Here is a 12800-nt window from a genome sequence, read left to right on the forward strand (position 1 = left end):
ACCAATTAAATTACATAAAGTTTCATTCGATCAAGATTTCGTCTTACAAAATAGACAATTAGGCCGGGGACAAACTAGCGATTTAGTCAGGTTTAATCAGCGTGACCAGGCCAGTCTAGTCTGTAGCATTATTTCGTAGGAAAGAAGTGAGAGCACGGACAGGTTTAAAAGCAAAAGTACAGTAGAGCCTCGATTATCTGACCCCCGATTAACCGACACCTCGGTTAACTGACCGTCCTAGTCGGCAAATTTCAAATGTCCGCTAGTGATGTGGCGCTACAATATTTGGCTATGTCTCGGCTACTTTAATATTATTTTTACGTGTTTTAGCTGGCAACACTCATTCGACCATGAAAGGGAGCCAGTATTTAAACGAGACTTAATTTTCTAATTTTTAACGATACAATAGCAACAATTATTATTTTAAAAAAAATTTTTGTTAGTCTTAACATCGATGAAAATTCAACACAAAGTAGGTTAATAACAATATACTAATATACTAATTACATGGGATATACTAATATACTAGACTAATAATGTATTTTTTCATATTTTTCGGTTATCCGTTTTTTCAGTTATCCGACCAATCCCAGTCCCCAATTGAGTCGGATAATCGATGCTCTACTGTAATTTTATATATTTAGATTGAAATTAATAAAATTAATAAATCTAAAATTAAACATGATTTGTAATGAAGAAAATTATTTAATGGTATATTAAAAATTTTCTAATTTTAAGAATTATTGTTGTTATATTATTGTTAAGAATTTCAATTTTTTTTAAATTGATGATGATAACAGAAGATTGTTAACATTAATCCAAATACCTAATTGGTGAATTCATTTTGGCAATGTTTGGATTACTAATTTAATTAATTAACTATATAGTTTGGTCTAAAGATAGGTAGTTATGCTATCATCTTGTATCAACATTAATAATTGATAATTAAACTTAAATTAAATATTGACAGTGAACCTAGAGGAAACTAAATTAATCAAAAAAGTGTTTGATGAAAAACAAATCAGAACTGTAGAAATCCTCAAGATTTATAAAGCATCCAGAGATTGTGTCAATGCACAAGATTGTGAGATGATCCTGCATGGCAAATATTTTATGATAAGTGGGAAGAATAAAGCCAAAATCTAATAGCTATATAATTTTATAGACCTTGATAAGATATTGGTCGTAATCAAGATCATTAATTTTGATTTTAGAACATATCATCAAATATACTATGGCTAATACAAAATTTTAAAATATTCCAATATGTTTTAGAACAGCAAGGCATTCCAGTTTAAAAGTAATTTGTTCCAGTTGAACCTAAAACAGACTAGTGAACATATAAAAAAACATTTGTCAATAATCTACTACCCTACTGGAAAAGTACTTAAGTGACCCTTCTTTGAACATCAATATAAATTCCACTTTTTAGAAATTGCAATTTATAAATTAAATAATTTAGAATAATATGAAAAAAAATTTGACATAGAACAAGGCTCACCACACATCTTCAGCATACACAGATGTATTACCAGCTATGCTATCAAAACCTTCCTTTAATCCTTTGCTTCCAAAACTTATATTAATTAATTAATGCCACATAACCACATAGCTTGTCTTGCAAAGTGGAAACACATCCTATATGCCTAAGAGCCATAGATTACAATGGAAATAAAACACTGCTCAGTGTATTAAAATCTGAGCACTGAACAGTTTCTTTATCTTCAGGTTATATTAAATGTTCATATCCAATCGGGCAACTACATAAACCTTAGAAGTTTATGTAGTTGCCTCTAGAAGCCTATAAAGAAAGGTTGCAAGAAGTCTGTACTTCATTATGTAACTCTGTTTATTCAGTTTGTTACATTTTACAAAATTTTAAATTCATAATCAACAATTTTTCAAACTCTGTAAATTTTTAAATGTGAAAAAAAAAAAAATGATTTTGATAATTCCATTAACTAATAAAGCAAAGTTTTTGTTAAAATAAGAATAAAATAAAACTATTAAAATGTATTTTTTTAACTTATCTTTAAAATATTACACATATGACATATATCAATTTAACATATTCATAACTGATTCAATCAAAATATAGATATAATCAAGATATAATTATGGTAATTTAAAACAATGATATATGAAATATATTAAATTCATCTTAAATCTTACCTAAATCATACATAGATTATACACAGCTTCTGAATTCCACTTATGCACCACATGTTTGACAATTAACCATAATAAGCAGATCATAATAATAATAACAAATATTTTAGTAAAAATTTATACTGTTACAGACACAGTTTAGAAGTAATTTGACAAGATGATCTTTGCAAAAAGTACAACTGAAATTTTCTCTTTACTCACCTCTTTATATCCTGTTTGGAGAATGCTGCATTCATAAGAAACTTTGTTTTCTTAATATTTATTCTCTCTTTTTTTTTTTTTTGGGTAATTGGAAGATATTTTTGAATAGTGTATTTGTGAAACTGTTTATTTGTTTCATTTCTGTGGTATGTCATAAATAAGATATAACAGTTTGATTCCTCATTTTTACTGTATAATTTTGTATTATGCAGTTGTAAGCAACCATTCAAAATAATTACAAATCCTGATTTATATAATTTGATTAACTTGATTATGTTTAATTGTCATCCATCAAATTCACTTGTGTCATATAAGCACATTTTATATTATATAGTTAAAAATGAAAATTTTATGTAAATTGACAACAATATTAATGTAAGAAATATAATTTCTATAAACTCACTTGTGCTTGAACATCCCCTTTATCAGCAAGAAATTGATAATATTGTATTAAGTCATCATCCAAAACTCCTGAAGTAGATCCTGGATTTTCCAATTCATCAAGTAATCGAACCCTCTGAATGGCTGTACCACTATTTGAAGATAATTCTTCTTCAACTGCTCATGATAAAATTTGATTTAGTAAAAACAGATTACAATATACATATTTTTTTTTAATGTTTAAAAAATAGAAGAAATTAAAAGTAAAGAAATAAGTAGTAAGTATACAAATGTAAAATAGCAAAAATAAAGAAATATTAGCATACAATTTATAAGTAATTAAGTTATATTCATTGCAAATAAATAATAAATAATAAACCAAAATAATTTATTAAGTAATATTTTAGTCTAATNTTAAAATAGAGAAATAAATTCAAAATACAGTCGACCCCCCTATAACATGGTAGATACATTCCGTTCTTTATGAAATTGATGTTCTAAGAGTCCTTGAATACATGAGCCAATCACAGCCCGGCACGTATGCAGTTTACAGACTACGGTTGTTTGAAAGGTTTTCTTCCATAAAATTAATAGATTCTAGACTAATTCGACTCAACATTTCCAAAATACATATAATTTTTTGGGAATAATCCATATAAACTATGCTATAAACAAAAAATTGTAGGATTACTTACCAAGTGTGCACCATTCGACGATGCCATTGCTTAAGCTTGTTTTCATCATGGACCTTGTCATCGAATGGCGCTCACATGCTTCCTGATAAATTATTTTTTTTGCGAAAAATTTGCTGAACTTTGGTGATATCATTAATATAAATATAATTTTTATGGACGTTAAATAATAAATGGTTTTTAGTAGATCCACTGCTCGTTTAAACTCAACGGTTTGTACAATATCCACTATTGGTCTAGATTCGACCAATTCTGTCGCGACATGAGTCGGCGGTGACATTTTACCGAATTATACGAATTTTTTTAGCGTGTTTGTAAGAATACTGTTGCAATTTTTTCGCCATCATATAGGAATCCGAACTATATGAACCCGTGTTATAGGGGGGTCGACTGTATATAGAAGTCAAAGAAAAACTTCATTAACAAAACTATTCTTAAATAGCAAGTAGTGATGTTTGAATAGTAATTCTTGGTTACTTGTAAAGATCAGAAACAACAAACAAATATTATTTTCCAGAAGGACTGTACCTACTATGTTAATTTATTTTTAATATCCTACTTAAGTACCTATTAATTTAAGAAATTACAAGAGAGAGTCTTTTGTTTTTTACCCTAGATAGTAAGAATGTAGAATAATTTTTCCATAATCATTATAGATTCAACCAAACTCACAATACAGTGTCTAAATAATGAAGGATTGAAACATTTATGCTTTTTGGATTTTATGCTTAATGAATTTCTGAGTTACCAATTGAAAATCCCTAAGACTCCAAACCAAATGCAAAGTGAATTCCTTAGAGATAAAGAAACACATAAGTTCTAACAGCTGAAATATAGATAGTTTAAAAACTTTACAGAAAGTTAGAGATTCTAATTTAGAATCTCTAACTTTCTGTAATTTGACACTTGATGCAGGTCCCTAAAAGAGGCTGAGAACATTCCATTTTGTATTTAATTCAAATACATATTATTTGCTGGAAAATTGTAGGCATGGTATATAGAAAAAACACACTTTAATTGCCTGGACATCTGGCCATCAATAATACTATTACCATAAAGAATATAAAATTAAATAAATAAATTGTCATTCTCAAACTAACAAATTTCGTCTAATTTCTCAATCCTAAAATAAAACAAATTAAAAAACACTCAAGAGCAAAACAACTATAACCAAGCTCAGCTGGGAGAGCTTATTGAAGCACTAGGTATAGTTTAAAAGATGAATACACTAGGAACACGCAATGCTGTTTTTATTTTTGACCCCTAGGCCTAAATTCCATTAGGCGCACTCAGTTACATCAGAAAGCATGGACATTGTCACTTTCGTCTCTCTCTATATCAAAAATGAAGTCACAGACTCCTATTTTTTTACATTTATAAATGAACTTCCATTATTTTTTTTGACTCCTCATTGCAATTAATGAAAAATGATAAATTTTCACCAAAATTGGCCCATTAAATTTTGAGAACAAGCTTAATTCTACAGGTCCATAGAAGATGTGCTAGCGACTGTGGAACATCATGTGACTTTATCATGCAGGATCGCTTTGTTGCACATGCTTGTGCAACAACTTTATATCTTGAAAACAGAGTCATAAACCCCCATTTTTTTAATTACATTTTTGGATTCCTCATTGCAATTAATGGAAAATGGCAAAGTTTTAATCAAAATCAATCATACAGATTTTGAGAATAAACACAATTCTGTAAGTCACATAGAAGAGGCTTCACTAATGCTCCACCTCAACAAGCAATAATTTCTCCATATAATTCCTGCCACAATTAACACATTTGTCCCAACATATGGCCAGCTTGTTTATTTCATCTTCAAAGAATCATGCCTGTTGCATATGTGTTAGTTGTTAGGTGCGAGATCAGGACTGTAAATAGATGTAGAATTTTCCAATCCCACCTCTGGATTTTGCTGACAGTTGCACTTGTGGTGTGAGACCATACCCTGTCATGCAGAATGGTGACTTCATCCAATTTCTAATCTGGCCTCTCATGACAAATTGCTGCATGTAGCTGTGATAGAACATCACAATACAAGGCAATGTTGAGGAGAGTGCTGCCTCATGGCAGAAAATCCACAAGTGGACTTTTCCTATCCCAACAAAAAATGTTAGCATGATCTTTCTGTTGAGCGGGAAATGCAGAACTTCTGAGATGGTAATAGTATATACTTCCAGACCATGCTCTGCTGTTTGGTCTCTGGAGTATAGTGTTGATCCTAGGACTCATCACCTGTAACAATGTCATCAAGAAATGCTTGCCCTTCTTCCTGTTAACAGATCAAGTTTTACAAGCATAATGCCAGGCTTTTGTTCATTAGTAAGATGTTTGGGCATCATTGTGATGAAAATCTTCTGATATCCAAGATTATCAAGCAGAACATTGTGTATTGTCTAGTGATTACATAACCGGTAAATTAGGAAAATTATACTCCAGTAAATTTACCGATAATTAATATTTTTACCTGTATTTCAGTTAAAAAACCCTCTTAATTAGCCTGATATTTATTTTTCTAAAATTTCCAAAGGAAATACCAGTGGGAAGCAGATTTCCCTTTTCTCTCACCCCATACCATAGCGATAAAACAGTGCAAGTGGTGATGGGTTATTCCATTTGTAATTTAAGGTTACTAAAAGGAATTTTCTAGTCTGGTTATAACTTGATTCCCTCAAAAAACGAGTCTTATTTTGGGGGTATAATAACCCAGGAAAATTGAACAAATATAAGCCACACAAAACATCCTATAATGTTAACAAAAATACAATTTTGAATGGGATTGTATAGATAATCAAGCACTTATCAGAAAATGAAGACAAATCGTGACCTGCAGATGTCACTGAAATTAGTTCAGACTCAGTTTCTGGTGAGAGGTGTTTATTGCTTACCACACCGTCAACTTCTCGTGTTGACAAAAGAACAAAGTGCACAATAGAAAAATCAAATTTAACAATGAAAAAAAAATTGAACTTATTTATTAAACATAAAACGAGCATAGACACTGATAATAGTAATATAAGTAAATTGAAAAGTGTAAAAGATATATTTAAGAAAGAAATCAATTATTTTACTGGTATAGAGCAAAAAATACAAGGAATGCATCTTAAGAAGGTTTTCAATGCTCTAATGACAGTACGACCAACTAGTATTGATTCAATGAGAGCTTTTTCTAATGCAGCTGCCATTTGTAAAAAAATTAGATCTAGATTAGACAACCAGAGCCTAAATGTATTATGTTTTTTAAGAGCCTAAATGTATTATGTTTTTTAAGAGCCTAAATGTATTATGTTTTTTAAGAACCTACTTTCAAAATAAAAAAAGACATAATTAATAATTAACATTATTTCATATTTCAATGTCTGTTATGTCATAATAATTGCTACTACAGAAATGTTGTTTGTCTAAAATGATAGAAAACTTGAAAATAAATGATTGTTCAATAATTCTGTCAGTAATTCAGTTGCATTTTAAATCATTTGTTAATACGAATTTACAGGTAAATTACAGATAAACCAGTAACTCCAAATATAATTACTGAATTACCAGTAATGTAATACCTGGTAAATTTGCAATCACTAGTATTGTTCCATAAGAAACATCTACTTCATCTGCAATAAACAGAATTGTGACTCACTGATCTTGTTTCACAATGTATCCATGCATGCAATATTTTCTCTGTGTGGATATTTGGCCTCTACCCAAACAAGGTCCCTTCTGCAAACTTTCATGACTCTCCAGAAATAATCTGTACCATCTCCATACACTTATCTCTCCCACAAGAGGCACACTTCATTTTCTAATGAATTTAGAAATTACCTTTTCCTTGAGACCACAAGAAATTAACTATTCTGCACTACTCATAAGAAACTGGAATTCATAATCAACATTCTTTGATTACCCATCTGGAATGCACCATACTGTCAATGATCTGAATGTTCAATTAAAATTTTAGCTAAAAGCCCACATTACATAATGTATACCTCAAAATGCATTATAATGAAATATTATTTGAGAAAAAAACAGCTGCCACTACTTATTGATACTCCCTTATATATTTATTTCAAATTTTCATATTTTAGTAATGGGACGATTAATTGTAATAATTCCCAAAAAATCAGCATATTTTGGGAATCAGAATCGAGCAAATCTTGTCAAAATTTTTCATTCTTAAAACAATTCTGTCACATTTAACAAGAAAATTAATTATTTGTTTCAGTTGAAGATTAAAAACTTTTAAATTATGATATTAACAATTAAGTATTAGTTTATTGAAAGCTTTCACATCAACAAAGCATAGAGCATGTGACACCCCCTACATGAAGTAACATCTGTTGCAGCCAACTTTTCTTTCATATAGTCAAAGTAATGAGAGACTGCACTCTGTCAGTACTAACTGTCTCTATTTTAGGAAAGATAGGCTGTTATTAAAATTATCCGGCCTGTATTGGTTGGCTTGACCAGCAATTTCAAACTGAGACCAATAGTCAACAAAAATTTAAGTGTCAGCAAAATAGTTTAAAATATAAACAAAATTATATTTTAATTGAAAAAAACATCATCAGATTTAACAAAAAGATTTGAACTGTTCAAGAAAACAGTTCAAATCTTCTTGTTAAACCTAATGTAGACCTATGAAAAGAGGTTGAAAACTTTAGTTTAAATAAAGTGTTGCTGAAAGAAGTGTTTAAAGCTAATTCAAGCTAAATTAGTTTCAGCTTATATAGAAATGTTTTTGTCATGATTCACAGGCAATACTGTGAATCATAACAAATGTGATTTGTGCAATTCTAAGTAAAAAGAATTACTCATACTAAATTTACTGCCGTTTTCAGTTTTAAAAATGGATTTTTTTAGATGAATCAGTCTAGGCATTCGTTTGATTCTTCTTTCCTTAAAAATAATTCATACAATTGTACATTTAGGAAAACTAGTTCAAGTGAATGAATTCAAAATGCGGTTAATTCAGGGTGATGATGATAGTTGTTCAGCTTATTGCATCATTTGTTGAACTTCATTTATTGTTAAATACGATGGGATTAAAGCATTTACGCAGCATGCTGACTGCAAGAAGCATGAAAAAGAAGTGCCTCTTCTTGTTTATCTTCTCCTTGCCCTCAGTCATTGAGTCAGCAAAAGAAGCAGTTTCCAAAGATGGTGACCCTAAGTGACATGATGGAATAGTTCCTTGAGCAAAATGGAATTAATTAGTTAATTTCTTTGGGGATAGTGTTTCAAAATTAATTTTATCTGAAATAAGATTACAAATTTGTTTTTTAGTACCCAATAAAAGCATGCTTATCTACATATAAATGGAGAATTTTTAGATTTTTTTCAAAAGATTTATTCTGGATTTCCCAATTGTTTTCCATTCTTAAGCTTGATGTTTATTAATTAACAAATGTACCATGCTTGTAATGTAAATCGTTAATTTTTCTAAACAAAAATAAACTTTAGAAACTATTCAAAAGAATCAGAATCGGGAGTTTTTGGCAGAATTGAAATTAAAATCGAGAGAAGTTTTGGTATCATTCCATCACTATATTTATTTTAAAGAATTAGGTTTTAAATTTAAAAACTATCTGATAATCTTATAAAATGTGTTCTTTAATAATTTAAAATGCATTTAATTTGTAACCAGGTTTAAAAACTTAAAATAAAATTTTGCATTTATTTTAAAAAAGTCGCTTCAGAAAAACATGTCTAATGAGCAATTGTTTATTGACATCGTCATAATGCCGGGCTGCAATTTTTAATAATATTTTTAATTTATTTCATTTAAAATATATGCCCTCCACATCAAATTAGTAGTGTCTTGCCCCTGTACATCATACTTTCCTGCTAGCAATAGAGTTGTGCCAGTCATCTATCTTTCAGGAAAAAATTTTTTAATTGAAATAACATGACTTATGGTGCAAACTGGAAGTTCACACATAGTTAATTGAGGCTTCCTGCCCCTAAGGTTTTCATATCTGTCTCTTCTTTCATCTATCTAACTACATTCTTGAGATTAAGGAAAGACAGACACACAGACAGACAAAAGTGGGAATTTATAGGTCTACAACTTTTTCAAATTGCAGCCCAACAGAATTTGTAAGATAAACTTTTTCCTCAAGTTCTTGTTTTAAAAAGACCACAATCTTAGCTATCGATTAAATTTTTGCTTTCAATAAAAAGTAGCAGAAATCTATATTTGACAATATACTTGGAAACATACTTAAAATTTTCTGCCCAGAAATATTTAAAGCAGAACAACTTTTCTGTTTTCTTTTTTCTTAACAGAAATACATTAGACAACCAAACAATATATACAATGCCAATTAGTGCCATCTAAAAATGTTGTGTCCTCTTTTCTGCCAAAATGTTTGAATAATATGACATTCCCAGTGACACTTCAATGGGATTCAAAAAATGATTGCTTGTGTTGCATGTAGAAACAGAGAAATTGAGCAGTATTGAACCCTGTTTTTGGCCCTCTTTCAGTTGTAAATAATTTGCTTTTTCTGTCATAAAGTGCTTTTTTCTACTCAGAAAATGTCAAGTTTGTCCCTACCCTTATAAATAATGCAATCAATTTTTGTATAGAGAGATGTTAATTGTTTATTTTTAACTGATATTTATATTTTCAACTAATATAACAATGTTTTCTATTCACTTCTGTGCATTAATTAATTATAAATGAATTACTTTATAATACACTTAAAAACTGATGATGATCAAAAATTTTGAATATAGTTTGGTTAAGGTTAAATAAAAACATCAGTAATACAGTATCATTATATTAAGTAAAAGCAAAAACAATGAAAACATTTTTAATGTATTTTGCAATTTTAAATTATTTAATAGAAAATATATATGTATATACACAAACACTGTATAATATTTATTACTAAGTACAAAAAGATAAAATTTTAATTACATTTTCTGCATAATTTTATGTTAATTATGATTTGAACCATTAAAAAAGATATTATTTTATTTTATGTTTTTTAGAAAAAAAATCCTTACTATATTTATCCATCTTATTCACTCATATTCTCACACACATAAAACAAGGCATTATTAAAAACAGTCTTATTTTATTATAAGATTAATATTTTCACCTAATAATACATATATTTGTAAGTTATTTTTGTTAATAACTATAATTTAACTTACAAATATTTGTAATCATTAAATGAAATTATTATTTTCATTTAATGATTATACACACAGCAATAATAATAATAATTTTTTTTATAAATTTTTTGAAATTATAAGAAAAAACCTGGATATTTACAGTTTGAATAAATCTTTACCTTACTTAAATTTTTACTATTGAAACATATATTATTTTGAGCATTTCAATTTATTTTTTATATCATAATTAAATGATTCAATATTAAAGGAAAAATTAAAATAATGGATTAAATATAACATAGCAAAATAAAATAACCTATGTTTACCTTTCCTAAAAATGCCATTGCATTAGCATTACCAGCATCAGCAGCTTGTACAAAATAATTCAAGGCACGCTACAAATAAAATAAATTTTTAAGATTAAAAAATTTAATAATACTGTGATGTATTTTATGGAAATTTATTAATTTGTTCTCTGGGAGTAGGCTTTCCATGTCAAATGACTTTGCCTTTTCTTTTGATAAACAAATAAATTGCAATAATATATATTTATAATGACTATATATAATAAGTAATACTGGCTATTAAGTAAGCAATTCCACATTCAATAACTTGTTTTAGTAAATGTATCCTAATTCATTATTAAAAATCTGAAAATTACTGAAATACAGTTTTCATTGGCTGAACAGGAGTTCCTACTGCAACCATATTCAAATTATACACAGATTGTTCTAAATATATGAACTGTTAAAATTTTAACAGTTCATATAAAGCTTCATAAATATAAATACAGGTTCATGATTTTGGAAAATATAATTAAATTAATTTCAAAAATCACTTAAGTAAAACAGGGATGAAATTTTTAAATAAGCCTATAATAATAATATGGAGAAAATAAAATCCATAAATTTTAAACCAGGCCATGGCACTGAATAAAATTTATTTTCTACAATTAAATCAACTGAAAAATTATTATAAATTTTATAGTAAATAACTGTTAAAATTTAAGATTTGGTCTAAGTAAAATTTGAATTCAAGTGCTTCTCCCATAGAATGCATGTTCCATCAACAAAAAAAAAGTTTGCATAGATTTGCAGACATAAGATATTTATTTATAATTATTAGATTACAAAAGAAAACAAACTCACAGCATGATCTTGTTCCACTCCCCGACCTCCTTGATAATGAAGTTGACCCAAACCAACCTACAAAATAAATTTTTTAAAATTTAGTCAATTTTACATATATATAAATATATAATATACTGGCTGTTACCCACGACTTCGCTCATGTGGATTTTGCAAGCAAATATCATTTATATTCAGTATTTCAACAATCACAGTAATTGTTGTACATGTGGCCCACCACTGAGAATGACGAGAATTGCTGAGAATCAAACAAACTGTTTTCAATTTGATCAATTTTCTGGAACGTTTACAATTATTCTATAATCGAACCAATATGCAATAACAAATTTGAATTTAAAACAGTTCGAACATTTGATTAAAAAATCAAAATATATAAAAGTATTTATAACAATGTCTGAAATGTTATCAATTTAATACATCTAAGTACTCAATGAAGACTAAACGTAGTTGAAAACAAAAAGTCGCATACAGTAGAAGCCGTTCTTCAGGTTAAGTCTTAATGCTCTCCCTCTCCCCCTACCCCTACCCCAAAGGGAATTTCAAAAAATCCCTTCTTAGTGTGCATTTTCATGATGTACCCTAACTGTGTACCAAATTTCACCTCTTTAGGTTCAACAGTTTGCTCTGGGCAATGATGAATCAATCAGTCAGTCAGGACAAGTACAGTAGAGCATCGATTATCCGACCCCCGATCAACCGTCACATCGGTTAACCGACTGCTTCTAGTCGGCAAATTCAAATGTCCGCTAGTGATGTAGCGCTACAATATTTGGCTATGTCTTGGCTACTTTAATATTATTTTCACGTGTTTTAGCTGGCAACACTGGCTCGACCATGAAAGGGAGCCAGTATTTAAACGAGACTTAATTTTCTAATTTTTAACGATACAATAGCGACGATTATTATTTTAAAAAATTTTTGTTAGGCTTAACATCGATGAAAATTCAACGCAAAATAGGTTAATAGCGATATACTAATATACTAATATACTAATTACATGGGATATAATAATATACTACACTAATAATGGATTTTTTCATACTTTTCGGTTATCCGACTTTTCAATTATCCGACCAACCCCAGT

General features: G+C 28.9%; 1 protein-coding gene across 1 annotated transcript in view; it reads right to left on the reverse strand.

Moving 5' to 3' along the window:
- LOC111636595 (protein sel-1 homolog 1-like) overlaps positions 1-12800 on the reverse strand; it is a 94406-nt gene that overhangs the window by 39835 nt on the left and 41771 nt on the right. The window contains exons 6-9 of the mRNA XM_023381878.1: positions 11717-11773; positions 10895-10963; positions 4299-4362; positions 2774-2928 (exon numbers count right to left, since the gene is read on the reverse strand). Coding sequence (XP_023237646.1) covers positions 2774-2928; positions 4299-4362; positions 10895-10963; positions 11717-11773 — 345 coding nt within the window. The remainder of the gene's footprint in view (positions 1-2773; positions 2929-4298; positions 4363-10894; positions 10964-11716; positions 11774-12800) is intronic.

Source organism: Centruroides sculpturatus, unplaced genomic scaffold, assembly GCF_000671375.1.
Source record: "Centruroides sculpturatus isolate CEXI.00-Female unplaced genomic scaffold, Cexi_2.0 scaffold152, whole genome shotgun sequence".
Classification (NCBI taxonomy): domain Eukaryota; kingdom Metazoa; phylum Arthropoda; class Arachnida; order Scorpiones; family Buthidae; genus Centruroides; species Centruroides sculpturatus.